This window comes from Vulpes lagopus, chromosome 11 (genome assembly GCF_018345385.1).
Source record: "Vulpes lagopus strain Blue_001 chromosome 11, ASM1834538v1, whole genome shotgun sequence".
Taxonomy (NCBI): domain Eukaryota; kingdom Metazoa; phylum Chordata; class Mammalia; order Carnivora; family Canidae; genus Vulpes; species Vulpes lagopus.
The window spans coordinates 76,151,011-76,169,017 of NC_054834.1; the positions used below are offsets into that span (position 1 = coordinate 76,151,011).

At 58.5% G+C, this 18,007-nt stretch overlaps 1 protein-coding gene across 27 annotated transcripts in view; it reads left to right on the forward strand.

Moving 5' to 3' along the window:
* Positions 1-18,007, forward strand: part of NRXN2 (neurexin 2) — a 107,023-nt gene that overhangs the window by 57,360 nt on the left and 31,656 nt on the right. For 10 of the 27 annotated variants that reach the window (XM_041723123.1, XM_041723138.1, XM_041723132.1 and 7 more), the window contains 6 exons: positions 2,577-2,603; positions 4,204-4,323; positions 4,712-5,093; positions 5,710-5,900; positions 7,537-7,710; positions 8,068-8,187. In XM_041723123.1, the coding sequence (XP_041579057.1) occupies positions 2,577-2,603; positions 4,204-4,323; positions 4,712-5,093; positions 5,710-5,900; positions 7,537-7,710; positions 8,068-8,187 (1,014 nt within the window). Of the gene's footprint in view, positions 1-2,576; positions 2,604-4,194; positions 4,324-4,711; positions 5,094-5,709; positions 5,901-7,536; positions 7,711-8,067; positions 8,188-12,954; positions 13,771-18,007 lie in introns of those variants that run through there. The other 17 variants (XM_041723122.1, XM_041723136.1, XM_041723131.1 and 14 more) reach the window with 5 other exon arrangements.

Here is an 18,007-nt window from a genome sequence, read left to right on the forward strand (position 1 = left end):
CTGCTCAGAGGCCCGTGTCCCAGGCCCCTTCCTCTCATGACCATTCTAATCACTGGGTCCACTCTTTCTGAAATTCCCACTGGCAGACCTTTCAGGCCATACAGAGTAAGCTTATCTCGTTCTTGTTGTAAGCCAGGCTGAATAAGCATTATGTTCCAAAGCCTGTTAATTCCCGAGGCCGTGGAAGGGTGCCTTGTTCCCATCTGGGGCCAACAGTGGTTCCCAGGCTCTTCCAATAGGCTGGGCTGCTGGGGGGAGTGCTCTGGACAAGCACTGCATGCCGCCGCTCTTAAGTGTTCCCTCTGAGACGAACCTTTGGTCCGTGGGCTCCTGAGGCTCCTTGCAGAGAAGCCTTGGACTCACTGTCTCCAATCTGTAGGGTCTGAGTTGGGCAGGGGATTGAGTGGGGTGTGCGACAGGAAGCCTGGGTCCTTTACCCTAGGTTCCTTAACATGCAGGTGCATCTGTTTCTGCACACACTCATCCCCTCATCCTGGTCTCTGCGTCCTGCCAGGACTCTGGTAGGTCTGCGTAGACCTCTCACCTCCGTTCATTCCCTGAACCTGAGACACAGGTGACTAGCTAACAGGTCACTTAGCTAAAGCTGCCTGAGCTGGGCTCTGGGCGGGTGCATGTGTGGAAGGGTTGGCACCCGCTCTCACTCCTGCTTTCTGCTGGCCTCTGGGATGGTGCCGGCTCTTTCCTGCAGTCTTCATGGGGTGCTCGCTGTCCCCAAATCCCACTGGCGTGGGGCTTCTGAGAGTGGGGTCATTGCCGGGGGCGGACCTGGAGCTGACACCTCTTCTCTGGACAGATGGGCCCCCATTCCCAGTGCTCCCCTGCTGGGGAGGGGAAGAACAGCTTTTCCCAGCAGGGGATCACCTGCCCTTCCAGCCTCTTTTTTCTTTTTTGGACCCTTCATTGGTGAAGACTCTGCTGGCCCAAAGAGAGCCCCCGCGACCTGACTCCAGGCCTGGCACCCTCCCACCCTTCCCCTGACCCCTCCTGTAGTGTCTTCCCTTGGCTCCCCCTTCCTTCCTCTTCTCTCTCTGCACTCTTTCTACCTCCTTCCTCTTACTGTGCTTCTGACTTCCTCCTGAACCTGTTCCTCGGCCTTCCTCTGCTTTCTCTTCCCTCCCTTGGTGCCAGGCTGTGGCTTAGGGTCCCGGCTGCTCCCCCCCACTCTTCTGCTGTGGTTGACGACGCGTGTAGAGCTCAGCCGTACTGCTGAGGGGCCCGTGCCCTCAGAGCCACAGGGGAATCAGTTTACCTCCCCTACAGGAACCTTCAGGAGCCCACGGGATGCCACATGCCCTCCTCTGCCTTTGCTTCCTGGGTGCAGGGGTGCGGGCAGAGCCTGTCCTGGGAGGAGCCGCAGGATGCCAGGATATTGCTGGAAGCTGTCCTTTTCCTGAAAGACCAGGGCCACCCCACTAGACACCTGTCTCTTGTTCTCAGCTCACAGGAAGGAAGGCTGAGGCTCAGAGAAGAGAGATTTGCCCACAGCCACATAATGAGATTAGGATCCAGCTCCTCTGCCCCAGGGTGTAGGACTTCCTGAGGCCTTAGGCTATCTGGGTCTGATGGCTTGGTGCAGGTGTCCAAAGGGCCCTAAGCCTCAACTTCCTAGGACCCTAGTGTTCTGTTCCCTCTGTAAGGGTGGCCACCTAACATGTTGTGGGTAATGTGTCCCTTCTGGGGGACAGCCCAAGGCCCTGGGGCCCTGGGCTGCAGTTTTGTGTAGATAGCGTGCTTTCTGGCCACGTGGAGCTTGCTGATCCTGGAGTCATAGGATAGCAGTGCTGGAGCAGAGAGGTGGGGCAGGAGCAGGAGACTTTGCCTGCTTGTCCCTGATTTGCTGTGTGTCCTCTGAAATCATAATTTGGGGCCCCAGTGTCCCCATCTGTGAGGCCCTGACCCCTCCGTAGCACAGATTGATACTAGCTACTCTAGGGTGAAGGATCACTGCAGTCCCCAGTGGCAGCCTTGCATCCTCCATGTTAGGAAGGGTAGAAGGAAGGTTCCTGTAGGGGTGGTGCTACTCCCCTGGGACTCTGGGAGGTGTATGGCCACCGGAAGGGAGCCCTGGGACAGACCCCGTCATTTAGCTCAGAGCCCAGGGCGGGCATGGAGAGTGATGTGTCACAACTTGGGCTCTGAGCAGGAAGTCGTCCCAGAGCAGGGGATGCAGGGCTTCTGGCCCTCCCCAGACATCTCCCTTCCAGAAATGCGGAGATGTGGGGTGGGTCAAGCCTGCAGCCCCACTATGATCCCCTGTACGACTGGGATTCCCAAGGTGCCCATCTCCCTCAGACACAAGAGGCCTGGGCTCCTCTTCCCATCACCTGACTGCCCTGCCTCCCAGCTCTGGGGAGGGTTGGAGCCCTCTTGGGGGCAGGAGGGATGGATCCAACTGAGGAAGGGAAGAGGGCACCTGGGCACGCGTGGTCCCCAGAAAGTGGTCCCGGGGGAAACCCCCGCCCGCAGACACCCCTCCCTATGAAGGATGTAAAAAAAAAACCTTGTTCTACCTTTTTGTCTCCCCTCCCCCTCTGCCCGCCCCATGGCCCCCCCAGACTGCCTGCGCGTCGGCTGCGCACCCAGTAAGTGGCTTCCCTCTTCTTCTGCAGAGCCCCCAGGGTCCTGGGATGCTGGGCATTGGGATCTGGGGAGGGACAGTGGGGGAGGACAGCCTTCCTCACTAGCCTGTGTGGGGATTGGGCAGTGGGTGTGGGGGAGCAGGCATGAGGGCGGTGGGGGTGGGGTGGCTGTGGAGGGCAGAACCAATGAGGCTGAACCAGGAAGGGCTGGTGGAGGGCCCTGGGTCAGCACGCTCACTAGCTCTGAGAAGGCCAGGAAACCTTGTCATCTCAAGTCCCCAAGAAGGTGGGGCAAAGACTTGGTGGGGGGGACAAAGACTTGGTGGCACCCGCAGCAGGACAGCCCCCCACCCTATGGCCAGAAGAAGCCAGAGAGGCGCTGGGAAGTTCCACTGCATCTTCAGAGGTGGCCACAAGGGGGAGGGCGAGGCCCGCAAAGAAGAAGATGAGGGTCAGGGCTTCAAAGTTCAGCCCTCCACAGCTCCTGTGTCAGGCAGGGGCTGAGTTTCTGCCATGTGGGGGTGCATTGAGAGGGGGTGCATTGAGAGGCTCTCAGCTGGGTGAGACGGAGAGCAGGTGTGGACATTTCTGAGCATCCGGGTGTGCTGGGCTCAATGTTCTGTCTTTGGGAGAGTGTTTCTGCGTGGTGTGCCCTGATGTCATGCAAGAGAGCACTGGGAACATGGCAGACACAGGCCGAGGGGCTGTGTGTGTGTGTGTGTGTGTGTGTGTGTGCACGTGCACGCTCAGCGTGGTTGTGTATGTGTTTGGTACCTGTGTGCCCATGCGTGGTGAACCCTGTCCCTGCTAGCCTGAGCACTGGGGGTCTGGGTGGTGATCTGGGAGTGCAGCACAGTTTCATATCATCCTAAAGAAAAAGATATTTTGTTCTAGACTTGGGGTCAGATAATTCTGATCTTGAATAAATGGTCATAATTGCTAAGAAACGTTCCTCTCTCTGGCCATGTTGGTTGTGCTGCGTGTGTGGTTGCACATCCAGGGGTGTGGAGTTGACCAATTGTGTACAGAGAGGTCACATGGGGACCCTCTGTAGATGGGGGAGCTGTGTGTCTATGTGAAGGTCTCACCGCCAGCAACGGAGCTGGGAGTACACAATACAAGTGGGAGCATGGTAATGCTCTGTATTTTTGAAAATTATAGGTCTATGACTATATGCTGGGAATTTCACTGCTGGCTACACACACTGACATTGAAGTTCCTTAGAAGACTTGGAAAGAAAATGTTGGTTGTAGGTATGGGTGTCTGTGTGCAAGGCCTCAGGGCAGAACTCAGAAGGCACCATTCTCATCAAATTCTAATCCAATGATGCCCTTGGAAATTGCCCAAAATGGCAGCACTGAGTGTTATCTGGATTTATGACTGGGTGTGTAAAAATAGCATGAGTGTGTGTACTTGTGTGTGTGTGTGTGTGTGTGTGTGTGTGTGGCACAGCTGAATATGTGCCATAGGTTGAATGTGTGGACCTGGGCGCACATGTGTGTATGCGGGGGGTGGGGGGAAGACTCTGTGTGCTTGGGGGGGCCCACGGAGCCATATGCAAGTGCGTGTGAGGGCCGTGCTCACTCCCCCATTGGTGCCACAGGTAAAGGCCCTGAGACGCTCTTTGCGGGGCACAAGCTCAATGATAACGAGTGGCACACGGTGAGGGTGGTGCGGCGTGGCAAGAGCTTGCAGCTGTCTGTGGACAACGTCACCGTGGAAGGTAAGTGGTCTGAGACCAGGGAGTGGATACATTTCTAGCGATCTGTGGGTGGCCCTGTTCTTGGTGACAACTGCCTGGGTCTCCACTCCTAGGGACCACATTCTGGTGAGCTACCGTGGTAATCTCTCCCTGAGGGTGGTATAGTATGGAGGGCCCCCCTGACCATGGGGGACTGTTTTAGCTCCTTGCAGGTGGCATGGCCCTGGATGGCTGTGAGCACTAGGCCACTGAGTTGTCTGGCTCCTCCTGGGCCCTGTTGCCAGCAACCCCCCCTCCCCCACCACCACTGAGGCTCTTATGTGGAGCCGAGGCTCCTGGCACCCAAGGCCCAGCCCCAGAAATGATCCCCCAGTCTGCCTGCCTCATCTCTGTCTCTGGTCCTGAGCAGGACAGATGGCAGGAGCCCACACGCGGCTGGAGTTCCACAACATTGAAACAGGCATCATGACAGAGCGGCGCTTCATCTCTGTGGTCCCCTCCAACTTCATCGGGCACCTGAGCGGGCTGGTGTTCAACGGCCAGCCCTACATGGACCAGTGCAAGGATGGCGACATCACCTACTGCGAGCTCAATGCTCGCTTTGGCCTGCGGGCCATCGTGGCCGATCCTGTCACCTTCAAGAGTCGCAGCAGCTACCTGGCTCTCGCCACGCTCCAAGCTTATGCTTCCATGCACCTATTCTTCCAGTTCAAGACCACAGCCCCCGATGGGCTTCTCCTGTTCAACTCGGGCAATGGCAATGACTTCATTGTCATCGAGCTGGTCAAGGGGTGAGGTGCTGGGCGCGGCACCACTGGCGAGGAAGGGATTCCCCTTCCTGGGCTGCCCAGAATCTGGCCCCCAGCTGCTGGCTGAGACATCCAGTCCCCTGAACCCATAGCTCAGGGCTCAAGTCCCCAGCCACCTGCCAAGATGGAAAAGCAGCACCCCCTTCCTCCACTCTGGCTACTCCCCAGTTACTGCCTCACCAGGATTTTCCCAGTTGTGTCTGTTCTTCATTCACTGTCCTGGCTCAGGCAGGTCCTCTCTGTAGGCAGAAGGCAGGGCCCCTGCCCCTATGGCCTCTCTTGTCTGAGGACCCCCTCCCAGAGCATCTCTGTCCCACCCCTGGAGGTCCCTGTTGTCCCCATGAATCTCTCCCCCCACCAGCTCCCCTTCTGAGTCTGTAACAGGATCCGGCTCCTCTGTGGCTCTCCATCCCCATGTTCTCCGCATGATCGGACCTCACACCAGCAACCTCTTGCCCTTGGGCTGGGTCCTTCTGCTCCTGGGTCTCCCTCTCTATCCTGTGGTACCTAGGGTCCCCTCAAGCCATAGCTCCTCTTTACTCTGCCTTCCCAGCACTGCCCCTGTCTTGACCGGTGTCTCCTCCCTACCATGGGGCAGGTACATCCACTACGTGTTTGACCTGGGGAATGGCCCATCCTTGATGAAGGGGAACTCAGACAAACCGGTCAATGACAACCAGTGGCACAACGTGGTGGTGTCCAGGGACCCAGGCAATGTGCACACTCTCAAGATCGACTCCCGCACGGTCACACAGCACTCCAATGGCGCCCGAAACCTCGATCTCAAAGGTGGGGCCTGGGGCCTGTGGAGGAGGCCTGGCCCTAACTCAGACACCTCTCGGCCTCAGCGAGCTGCCTCCCATCCCTGACCAGTGTGCTCTTTCAGTTGGGTGGTCCTCTCCCTCCCCCGCCCACAGTCTCCACCTCTTTCCCCTTCTCTGCTGTGTCCAGCCTGATGTTTTCGGTTCAGTTCTCCAGGAGGCTGCCCTCAACACGTAAAGCCTGGCCACAGGATATACCTTGTGGGAGGAGCTTAGCGGCCTCACTCTAGAGCTAGCAGTAGGTGGTCCAGGGCTTCTGAAGGCCTTTTGGCCTCCCAGCTTGAGCAGTCTGCCTTGGTTGAGGGCTGGAAAGGGATTGGGGAGCCTAGCGCCCTGGCAGGTGCCTCCTCCAGATGGGATAGGAGGGAGCAGTTGATAAACGGACGATGGAGTAGTAGTTGTGGGGTGCCTGCCTGCTGCCCTTGTCATATACACTGGGCACTGGCTAGGCTAGCTCAGGCGACTCTTGGATTCAGGCTTCCCTTGTAGGCTTTGTGTCATACCAGAGTCACGCATTCCCCGGGCCTCTTGGGTAGCCATGGAAGTAGTCCTTGCCTGCCCGCAGAATGGGTGCCTGAGAGAGCAGGGAAGAAGGAGGAGCCTCCAGGCCCAGGGCTTGGAACAAAAATGAAGATGAGGCCTGAGGCTTCTCGAGGCCACTGGGGCAACATGAGCCACCTCTTTCACAGGCTCTGAATAGCCCTCAGCCCCTGGGGACCCCTTTGTGTCAGTGTGATTCAGACTGTCTGGGCTAGGGGAGGGTCCTCAGAGACCAGGGAATTCACCCACCCACCCTTGGAGAGGAGAAAATGGGAGCTTCAGAGGCTAGATAGCTTGCCTTAGGTCACCAAGTGAACCCGACTCAGAGTTGGAGCTGGAAGCCTGGTCAGGTACTGGCAGAGTGCTGCCAATCCTCCAGGCCCCCGGAAGGGGGCGATGTGTCACAGATAATCCATAGTGGCGGCAAACCCCAGGGTGGCTTGGGCTAGCTAGTCTTGTGTTGCAAGGAGCTGGTGGCCAAGACTGTCTTGCTGAAGCTTTGCTATGGGCTGGCCGAGACTTCCAGGGAGTTGGGTGTGATATGGCCAGGCAGCAGTGCCTGGGATCAGGTGTCCCTGAGGAGAACTTCCTGGAGTCACTCAGAGTCCCTAGGCCCAGCACCGGTTGTGGGGGAGAGGGAGACAGGGTCAGAGCACTGAGCTGGCTGAGAGAGGCTTGAAGGAGCGGTGGGAACAGAGAAGCAAGGGAGTGGGAGTGGTGCAGATGGGGCCTCATGTCTCTGAAAGGCCCTGATTACAGGCCGGAACTGGAATCAGATGTGTGGGAGAGAGCATGGAGCCCGCTCTTCCAGCTGCTCCCACCCCTCCCCACCAACCCCGCCCTGGGCATCTGGGCTTCTCTTGGGGTGGGGGAGCAGACAGATGGCAAAGTGGAGAAGGAAGAAGGAAGAGGTGGGGGTGGGTCGTGGGATCTCCAAACAGAAACTGGAGTCTGGGAGGGAGGGGATGCTGCGGGCTGGGAGGATTTGTCAACCAGATGCTGGTGTCCCAGGAGGGGGACGGGGACACCAGCGAGCCTAGGTTTTGACCTCTCTTCTTTTGCAGGGGAATTGTACATTGGTGGTCTGAGCAAGAACATGTTCAGCAACCTGCCCAAGCTGGTGGCCTCCCGGGATGGCTTTCAGGGCTGCCTGGCCTCGGTGGACCTCAATGGACGCCTCCCAGACCTCATCGCTGACGCCCTGCACCGCATCGGGCAGGTGGAGAGGGGCTGTGATGGTGAGTGTAGGGTGGAGGCGTTAGGTGTGATTCTGCAGGCTGCAGGAGGGCCAGCTGCCCAGGTGCACTGGGGCAGCCAAAGTGCTCCCATAGCTCCGGGGCAGGGCTGCAGGGGCTGAGGGGTCTCTTGCCCTTCCTATTGCCTCTTACCTCCACCCCTTATCACAGGTCAAGCCCAAACCTAGCAGTCCCCGAGGTTCCTTCCCCTTGCCCCCATTCCCTTGTCAGGTTTTGGCCCTTTTAGGCCTGGCAGGGCTGAGAGCCGGACCTCTGGCCTGGCTCTGAGGCTTTCACACCTCCTGGGGAGGGAGGGGTCTTGACTGAGTGGGGGGTGTTCCTTCCTCCTGCTTCTTCCAGGCCCCAGCACCACCTGCACCGAAGAGTCCTGTGCCAACCAGGGCGTCTGTTTGCAACAGTGGGATGGCTTCACCTGTGACTGCACCATGACTTCCTACGGAGGCCCTGTCTGCAACGACCGTGAGTGCCCGGGGAGCTTCTGGCCCAGGCCCATCTGTAAGGACCATCAGGGAGGGAGGAAGGGTCTCTGAGAGCCATTCTGCTTCCTTCTTAGCCCTTCCTGTTGAGAGCCCAAGGGGAACTGCTGGGTGCCTGTCCACTCTTGGAGACTTTTCTGTTGGGCCTGTGCAGGATTGCTGCTGCTGAATCTTGGGGGCAATCTGTTGCCAGGTGGCCTCCCCTCCTCATTCTGAGCTGGTTGGACACCACTCCCTTCACCTATGACCAAAGGTGTCAGGCTCCATTCCTCCTGGGAGATTTTGGTGACAGTCTTACATGCTTTATTTGTAGCTCATGCATACATGCTATTGCGTGGGACAGTGGGTGGGGGCAGGTGTTCTCCAGTACCCCTTTTCCTCTGGTGCCCTCAGAAGCTTGCAGTGGAAGTCTCTGATTTCCTGACCTGGGTAGGCCCGCTCCCAGGGTGGCAGGCTCAGGAGGTTCCCTGGAGGCCAGGCCCAGCTGGCTTCCCTAGACTCTGGCTGTGCAGGCTCCCACCCCTGTCCCGAGGGAATCTCAGCTACAGGTTGTCTCTTGGAGTCACAAGGACACTCCTTAATGTCCTTGCCTGGTTTTTCTCCTCACCTGGGCATCTGTCTGCCAACTTGCATATTATTTAAGGCCCCTCCTTAGAGAGGGCAGGGTGGATAGCAGTTTCTAGTCCCTTGTGGTTGGTACCCAGCAGCTGGTTAGAGCCTGGGGCAGGGAAGCTTCTATCTGAGGGGGGCAGTGGCTGGGAGAGGGGACAGCCTTCTCAGGCATCACCTGATGATCTTCCCAGGGGTAGGCCTGTTGAGAGACCAGGGATGTGACAAGTCAGTGGCCTGGGAAAAGATACACACATACACACACACACACACACATTATGCAGCACTGAGCTTCTTCATTTTACAAACTTGGAAACTGAGGCCTGGAGGGGTCAGTGGATTTCTGGGGGGTAGTTAATAGTCGATCTAGGCTAAAAACAGGTCACGATGCCTTTGCCTCCATGCCAGGCCTTGGAGCCTTAGTCATCTGAGCCTGAGTCCTGACTTTCTTACAGGATAAACCTACCTGTTTCAGGGCTTGGGCTCTTGGGCAGATGTTGGGTTTTCCTTCTCTGGAAGTATGTCCTTCTCTGGAAGTATGTCCTGTCGCCCTCAGTGTTGTCCTGGTTCTCAGGCATGGCCCAGCCTTGAGTACCTCCACATCCCCGTCCTGTCTCCAGGATTTTCTGTCTGATCTGCTGCCCTCTGTTCCTTCTGAAGCCCCCAGGTGTGGCCAGATCAGGGACACCCTGGCTGCTGGGGAATAAAGACAGGGCTGGGCCTCTATCTCTCCAGCTCACTCTCTGTATACAGGAGATCTGGAGATGGTGGTCACTTTACTGCTTCATAGTAGCAACACCTGCTGATTGTTTCATGTTTGGCAGCTCACAAGGCACTTTTAATTTGTTCCTCAAAGAAGGCAGGGGGATGGAGACCGACTATCCTGTTTAAATAATGAGGACACCAAAGCTGTTTCCATGCCCTAAGTCCTAGGATGCTGGGGGCAGAGTGCAGCTAGGACCTAGGAGCTCCTGCCTCTGTTACCTCCCGCTGCTCCTTTAGTCCCGGGTGCTGGTGGTGCTATTAGTGGGCATTTCGTGCCTGGAGGGCAAGGGATCAAGGTCAAGAAATGCCACTGCCCATCGTCACTACTGCACTCCCACACACTGGAGCCTTCTGGAGGCGGGCATAGTGATTGATGGGGGTTTAAGGGAGTCACGCCATCTTTTTTAGCAGGGGTGGGAAGAGAGGTGGTAATAGCTTCTCCAGGTTCCAGGCAGGTGGGAGGCAGGGATAATTGAGGCTGGGGAGCAGAGCACATCTTGGCAAGAATCATCATCCCCGAGCACTGGTCTGTGTGTCTGGTGGCCGAGCCTGAGCAGAGCCATGCAGGTAAAGACAAGGTGGGTGCAGCCTGGCAGCTGTTGGGATTCTTCCTGCTGCTTCTCCAAATACCAGCCCTGGGGGACCTTCTGAGATCTCCGCCAGTGAAGGGCAGGCAGGAACCCTGGGGTTGGGGGTTCTGCCATTGCTTCCCAAACCCTAATTCCCTCTTCTCTGGGAGTCGTGCCTCCTAGTTCTCCACGCTTGGCTGTTTCGTGTTCATGCTGCCTCTCTCTGGCTGATCTCATCGAGGCCCTGGCGAGGCACAAGATCAAGCAGGAACCTGGCCAAGAGGCCTGTTCAGTTCACTCTGCCCCTGAGTGTGAAGGCTCTGAGAAGGCCGCTGGTCACGAAGAAGACAGGGAGGAGGGTTGGGGTTGTCTTGTGGGGGAGAGACTGGGATAGGGAGAGGTCTGACCTTCATTCCCAATTTGTGGACTCAGTTTCTCCATCTATGACATGGGGTGTGAAGAACCTCTGTGTGCCTTTACAGCTCTGTAGTCTGCACTGGGAAGGCAAGAGAGATCACAGGAGGGAACCCATCTCTGCCAAGAAAGAGAAATAGAGAGAGAGAGAGAGAGAGAAAGAGAGAGGAAGGGAACTCCCTGCCATGGCACTTGGGTTCAGGACCCAGGCACTCCCATCAGGCCTGCTATGGAGTGGGGGGGTGGGTCCTGTCTTCCAGAGCCCCCCCCCCCCCCCAGGCAGCAGTTCTTCACCATGTCTTACCCTGTTTCTCATCCACTTGCTCTGTCCCTCTCTGCAGCTTCTATTAACTCTCACACACCTCTCTCTCTTTTTGTACCTTCTGTCTCCCCTCCTCACTCCCCAGTGCCACCCTCTGCAACTCTCTCCACTTCCCACTCACTAATATTGATTGCCCTCTAGGCAGTTTCCCTTCCTCTTCTCTCACAGCCACCAGCTCCTCCCTCCCTCCCTCTGGGACCGTACATTTTCTGCCTGCCCAGAGCTGTGTCAGTCTCTATTCCAGAGCCAGGGGCAGCTAAGAACGGGACAGAGGGGCAGGAGGACAAGGCTTGGGTGGGGTGGAGTGGGGGTGGGGGGTGGGGGGCTTTGCAGGCTGCCCTCTCTCCTCTCTCCCAGAGCCCTGTAGCACCTTGTAGCTTTCTCTTATGAAGGGCCTGGGGCCAATGGGGGTGGGGAGGTGGTCCTGACTGCATTTGAGAGTGGCCTGCAGCACATGTGCAGCTCTTGGTAACAGGTTTTGCTCCAAGATGGAATTTGGAATCAATAGGCAGGAGTGGGCCCTCTCCTGCCTGGGTGCCCCACACTCCCTCCCCTTTCTCATGTCACCTCCGCCTTCCTTTTGCCCTTCCTTTTGGCCTTTCTTCACCACCTCTCCTCCCCACCCTACTATACTGTTTCTTTGGCTCCTTCCAGTTCCATCTCCACCTCCCTTCCTATCCTTTTTCTACCCTCTGGCTCCCCCCACACATCTCTTTCCTGGTCCTAACGGAACCCAGATTGATGTGGGTGCGGAGGTCACATCCAGATGAAGGCAAGTGAGCCTCTCTGCACTTATCTCTTGGGCTATGACAGGTGCTTCCCAGGGGGTCTCCAAAACTCTGCTGGGGGTGGGGGTAGGGGGGTGGGGGTGGGAGAGAGACAGATCTCAGTGAAGGGGCACCTAGAAGGGCTTTCTCGGCTGAACATAAGTGACCCAGGAAGGGTTTTGTCCTACATGGGACACTCAGTGGACAGGTGTCCTGGAAACTCCGAGGAGGGAGAGGTTGAGGCTGGGGGAGGGGCAGGGGGAGTGGAGAGAGGGAGGATTGGAGAAGTTCAGGGGTGTGCAGGGGGTAGGGGAGCACCCTTTTGGGTAGGTGGTGAGAAGACTGTGTGTGTGTGTGTGTGTGACGTGACTCACTCTTGGGTACCTTTGAGGCTCTGGGTCATTGTTTTTGGAGGGTGAGCTGGGAGGAGGTGGCTGTGTGTATGTTGGCTGTTCATCCCCTGTGGCCAAACATGTATGTGTGCACGCTCATGTGCCTCTGTGCATGTTCACACCCCGTGCCCCTTCTCCGAGCTGCATGTGAGTCCGTGTGCCAGTGCCTGTGAGCACATGTGTGCATGTATGTGTCTGAGCCGACGTGTGCCTGCGCGCTCCCTGGCGCCTGTGTGGGCACGTGGGTGGCTCCATACCCGTCCACATCCTAGCGTGCACGTGTGTTCCGAGGGGTGCGTGCAGAGGTGGCCGCGGCCACATCCCTGCGCGCCGGACCCGAGAGCACTACTGGGGTGCGTCCAGGTGCGGGGGAAGGGAAGGTGGAGGAAGAGAGCTCGCCTCCCTCGCTCGCCTCGGTCGCGTTCAATTATTCAGCAGGGCCCCTTCTCCCGCGCGGGGGGCGGGGGGCGGGGAGCGCGCGCGCCCGGGCGCGGGGGAGGGGCGGGCGCGCGCCGAGGAGAGGCGAGCGCAGAGCGGGCTAGCCAGGTGCCGCGCGGCAGAGCTGCCCAGCGCCGCCCGCAGCTCGGGAGCCGCTCGGGTCCCTCCGCCCTGCACCCCCCTCCCGCGCTCCGTCTCCCCTCCCCTCTCCACTGCTCGCCTCTCCTCCCTCCCCAGCTCCCTCCCTCCCTCTCCCTTCCAGCCCTCAGCCTCTGCAGCAACACTCCGCTGCCTCCATCTCTCCGCCGGAATCTCGCAGGCTCGCGCCTCTCCTCTGCTCAGCCCCGCTCCCCTCCCCTCCTCTCCCCTCCTCTCCTCTCCTCTCCTCTCCTCTCCTCTCCTCTCCTCTCCTCTCCTCTCCTGCCTTCATTCCTCCCTCACCCGGATTTGCTTCCCTCCTCCCTTCTCCTCCCCCCCGGCGCCCCCCCCTCGGCCGCTCCCTCCTCTCCCCGGGCCTCCGTCGGGCGGCAGCGGCAGCGGCGGCGCGGCCGGCCCTGGTCTCCGTCGGTCTCCCGCGTCTCCCCACCGGGCCCCCTCCTCCCCCGGCTCGGTTTTTCCGCAGGATTTCCCCCCGCTCTGCCATCCCTGCCTGGCCCCCGCGCCTCCCCTGCCTCTCCGCCCGGCACCATGCCCCCTCCCCCGGGCGCTCCCCCGGGTTTCTGACGGCCCCCTGCGCCGCTCCGACCCCGCCGAGATGCGGGCGGACCCTTAGCTCCTTGGGATGGACCCAGGCGTCCTGGATCTTGGCGTTGCCGCTGCGCGGACCTCGGATTCCCCGGCGGGATCCGGTTGATTTCGTTGGCTCCGGACCGAGGCTTGGGCTCTTGGTTTTCCTTCTCTTCACCCCCTACCCCCCTCCCGGGGCTCGGAGCCGGAGGGGGGCTTCGCGGGGCCGCGCCGCCCCGCGTCCCCGCCCCCGGCCATGGGGCTGTGAGGCGGCCGCCGAAATGCCCCCCGGGGGGAGCGGGCAGGGGGGGTGCCCGCGCCGCCCCCCCGCCCTGGCCGGGCCCCTGACGCCGCCGCCGCCACCTCTGCTGCCGCCGCCGCCGCCGCCGCCGCCGCCGCCGCCGTTGCTCCTGCTGCTGCTGCTGCTGCTGCTGGGGGCGGCCGAGGGGGCCCGGGTCTCCTCCAGCCTCAGCACCACCCACCACGTCCACCACTTCCACAGCAAGCACGGCACCGTGCCCATCGCCATCAACCGCATGCCCTTCCTCACCCGCGGCGGGCACGGTAAGTGGCGCTGCCGCGGCCAGCCGGCCCCCTGCGCCCCCCCTCCCCCGCGTCCCGGGCCTCCCGTGCGCGCGGCCCCGGCCCCGCGGGCCGCACCCGGCTTGTGCGCGCCCGGCCCGGCCCCTCGGCTTTGCGGCCCGCGCTCCCTCACCTGCCATCTCCTGCTCCCGTCTTCTCAGCCCCACCCTCGCTTCTCCCGCAGCCCCTTCCTTCACCGTCCTCGGCAGTCTGCCTCCATCACTCGTTTCTTGCCTCTCCTTCACCTCCTTCTCCCCATCTCAGGGTTGTCATCACCTTCCTGTTTCCGCTCCCATCACCTCCCCATTCCGTCCTGTCATCCTCTGTCCAGCTCCCCTCTGCCCCGTGTCTCTTACTCACCTTCCTCATCTCCTTCATCTCTGCCACTTACCTCCACCTCTGCCTCTCCCTACCTTCCCGGCTGGTCTAGCATCTCTGTGCCTCCCACCCCTGCAGGGGTGCTCCCCTCTTCCCTTCTGTCCCCGCTGCCTGACATGTCCCATCTCTTCTTCTTTCACCTCTGGCCCTCCAGCAACCTTCCCTTCTTCCTTCTTCCTGCTCCTGTCTTTCCATCACCTCCCAAACAGGCAGCTCCCTCCACCGTCCCAGCCCTCTCCCAGCCTCCTTTCTCCTTTGCATGCCCCTTAATCTCTGCGGGGCCTTCAACTCTGACCCCCAGCATCTCTCACCTCTGCAGCCCTATTGCTTGGAGCTTCCAAGCCCCCATCCCGGGCTCCCCATCACCTTTCAACTCAGGCTTCCTGTAATTTCCCAGCCCAACCTCCTCACCACCCCTCATCTCAATTTCTCCCTCACCTTCATCCCAATCTCCCTGTCACCAAATCACTTGTGGTGTCAGTCCTCTAGCATTTTACTTACTGTCACCTCTTGTCTCAGCCCCTCATAACCTTCCACCTCAAAACCTCCTTCACCTTCCCTCTCAGACCACATCATCTTCCATTTCCAACCTTCTATCACTTCTTGTTTCAGCCCCGGTATCACCTCCCGTCTCAGCCCCCTCATCACTTCATAGCTTCAGCCCTGAGGTTCTCTGCGTCATATTTCTACCTGTGTACCTGCCACCTGCCATCTCTGTACCCCTGGGTCTCTGTGGCCCATCACTTCCTGTCAGTGCACCCCACAACTTCTAGTCTGTGCCATCTCCATCATCTCCGTGTCCAGCCGTCTTCCCATTTCACCTCATTTCCGTGCCAGACCCCCTCACTTCCCATCTCAGGCCCTCCTTCATTTCACATTCTCAGACCTCCTGTCACCTCCCATCCCAGAGGCCCATCACCCACTGTTTTAGCCCACTCATCACTTCCCTTCCCTGTGCCTTGCCATCCCTGTCCATAGGGGACCCCCACCACCTCCATCTCTGTACCTCTCTCACCTTCCGCTTTGTCACCTCCATCACCTCCCATCTTTGTACCTCGTTTGCCTCCCAGACCTGTCCCTGCCATCACTGCCTGTCTTGACTCCCATGGTGTCCTGGCATCTCCAAGCTTCCATCATCACCTTTTATCTTGACTCTTACTATGTTGTCACCAGCTCTCACACTGGACCCTCATCACCTCGCATTTCTGTGCCTTCCATCACTTCCCATTCCAGCCCGTCCATCACCTCTTCTTTTTTTTTAACTCCACTTTTGTCCCTCCCTCACCTTCCATGCCTGTATCTTCCTCATTTCCCAGCCATGCTCCTCAGGGCCTACTGTGTCTGCGCTCACCTCTGCCTCTCCTGTGCTGCTCTGCTTCTGTCCATCCTTGCTTTCCAACCTTTGCCCCCGTTTCCCTTCCAGTCTTCTCAGCCCCTTTCTATGCTCCCCTGTTCTCCTACTTCATCTTTAGCTCATTTTCCATGCCTGTGTGCTGTCTTCCTCCACTTCCCAAGAGTGGCCCCTTCCCAGCATCCTCTCCATTGCTTTCTTCTCTCTTCCCCAGCAGAGGGTCCCTGCATTCACCTCCGTCCTGTCCCTGAAGGGGTCTCGCTCTTCCTCCACTTCCCAAGCCCATACCTTCTTGAGCGCTCTCCATTCCCTTTTTCTTTACATGAGCTCTCTGGCCCTTTGTGCCTTCATCTCACCTCTTCAATGCCCCCTCAAGCTCCCTAGAGGCCCAATGTTGCTCCTAAAAGGGCCCACATAGGACACAGGCCTTCTGGGCACTGAGGCAAGGGACAGAGAGGTGAGATAAAGAAGGGGAGGTCGGGATATTGGGGGAAAGTGTGCGGGGCGGGGGGGTAGAGGGCCAGAGGTGAAAGAGGAAGGGACCCAGAGAGGAGCTGGCCCAGGGCTGGTGAGCAGATTGGAAGGAGGGGCCTTCCTCAGAGCTGAGTGGCACAGGGAGGCTCAGTGAAGGAGCTAAAGAGCTGGGAGACCAGGAGAGAAAATGGAGGAGAGAGCATGGGGGGAAGTATGTGTGTATGGAATGTTGATGTTGGGGTTGCCTCCGAGATGGCCACCCCTTTGCTGTGCAGTGGAGAAGAACAGCCCCAAGAGGGCTCATGGCTGCCCAGTGGCACATGGCAGCAGTGGGGGATCAGGAGGGCGCTGTAGGACAGTGATGGAAGGTGGTGGGAGCCTGAAGAAAGGAGCTGGGCAGGGTCAGGTAAGTGAGTGGATGGAGGAGGGTCAAAGGACAGGTAGAAGAGGAGGGAGGAGGCCATCTGTTCTGGCTGACCCCCTCCCACCTCTGCTTACCTAATCACGAGGACAGAGGTGAAAGGATGGGCTTCTCTTGGGACCCCATGCTTGGCTAGAGGAAGAGGCCAGCTTTGGAGAGCTTTCTAGGCCAGGGGAGATCCTTCCCTGCCCCAACATCTCCCTAGCATCCCCCATTGAGAGGGAGCATCTCCTGTAATCGCTTCTTCACTTCCCTTCCCCTGGCTTCTCCCTCTATTTCTCTTTGCCTTCCTTCCCTTCTTCTCTTCTCTTCTTTCTTCCATTTGCCTTCCATCCCCAACCCCTCCTGTTACATAATATCCCTACAGACCTGCCAGACACCCATTGACACCCTTGCACCGGATGTCAGTCTGGTCATGGGGGACCAGAACACCTGAGTCCTAAAAATGCCCCAAGGGGGTGCCACTTTCCTGGTCGTTGACCCCGATTCCCATTCTAGAGCCTCGGCCCCCGCCCTTCATTTGTGCTACTCCCTGAAGCCAGGGTGGTGGGATCAACTCTAGCCTCAGTTCTGAGTCAGTAGCTTCTAGGGGTTCTGGATTTATCACTCCAGCTTGCTTAGAAAGGGACTAGCATTGATTCCGATTCTGAAAATGGGCGTGTTAACTTGGCCTTCTGACTGGATGATTTATGGCCAAGAATGGGCATAAGAATCAAGAGGATATTGTTCTGGGATTCTAGATCAAGAGAGCTGAGCCCAGGGATATGGACCTGTGGAGATCCCCCTGGGTTATGGAGGTCTGTATACAAAGAGCCGGTATGGGCTGTGGGCACCCAGGACCATGGCTTTCCTGAATTGTACAGGACATTTTATCCTCTCATGATTCTAGACCTACCAGAAGGGTTTTGTCATGGCTTCTGGTGCTGCGGGGAGACAGGCAGAGGGTCTGCACACGTAGTTTCAACCAAGGGGCATCACTGCATGGGTGGTTTTTTTTTTTTTTTTTTTTTTACATAGAATGAGTTTATTGTTTGGGTCTGGGTTAGCTAACCATATTAATGGTTGGTTGTTTTTTTTTTTCTAGAATGCAGGTGTGTGGGAACTGTATGGAAGATTCTTGATCACTTAGTGTTTTATTGGATCAATGAATTTCTGGGTCCAGAAGGCCCAGACCACGTTGGGTGTGGACAGAAGGTGCCATTCCTGGGCCGTTGGTGGTCGGCACCTGGGCAGGTGGCATCTTGTGTGCAGCCAGAGGCTCTCTTGCCTTGGGCTTCAGAGTTGTGTGCTGTCCCCCCCTCCCCCATTGTGCACAAAGTGGTTCACTAGCTACATGGGGAGGTCAAAGACGGTGGGTCTGGGCCATCCTGGAGTAACATTCTGAGCCTTGGCTTAGGTCCCTTCTCCAGAGCCCTTTCCTGGAAAGGAAAGTGTGGCTCCTTGTCTCTGCGCCCCAGGGAGTCTGGTGGCCAGGGGCGGAGAGGACAGGTTGCTGGGGGTGGGGTGGTGGTTGTTGGGAGTTACTTCTGGGGGTGGGGGGTCCAGCCTGGTAGCCACCGGAGGGACCTGACAGAGCCCCACCCCCCTCCCCATCC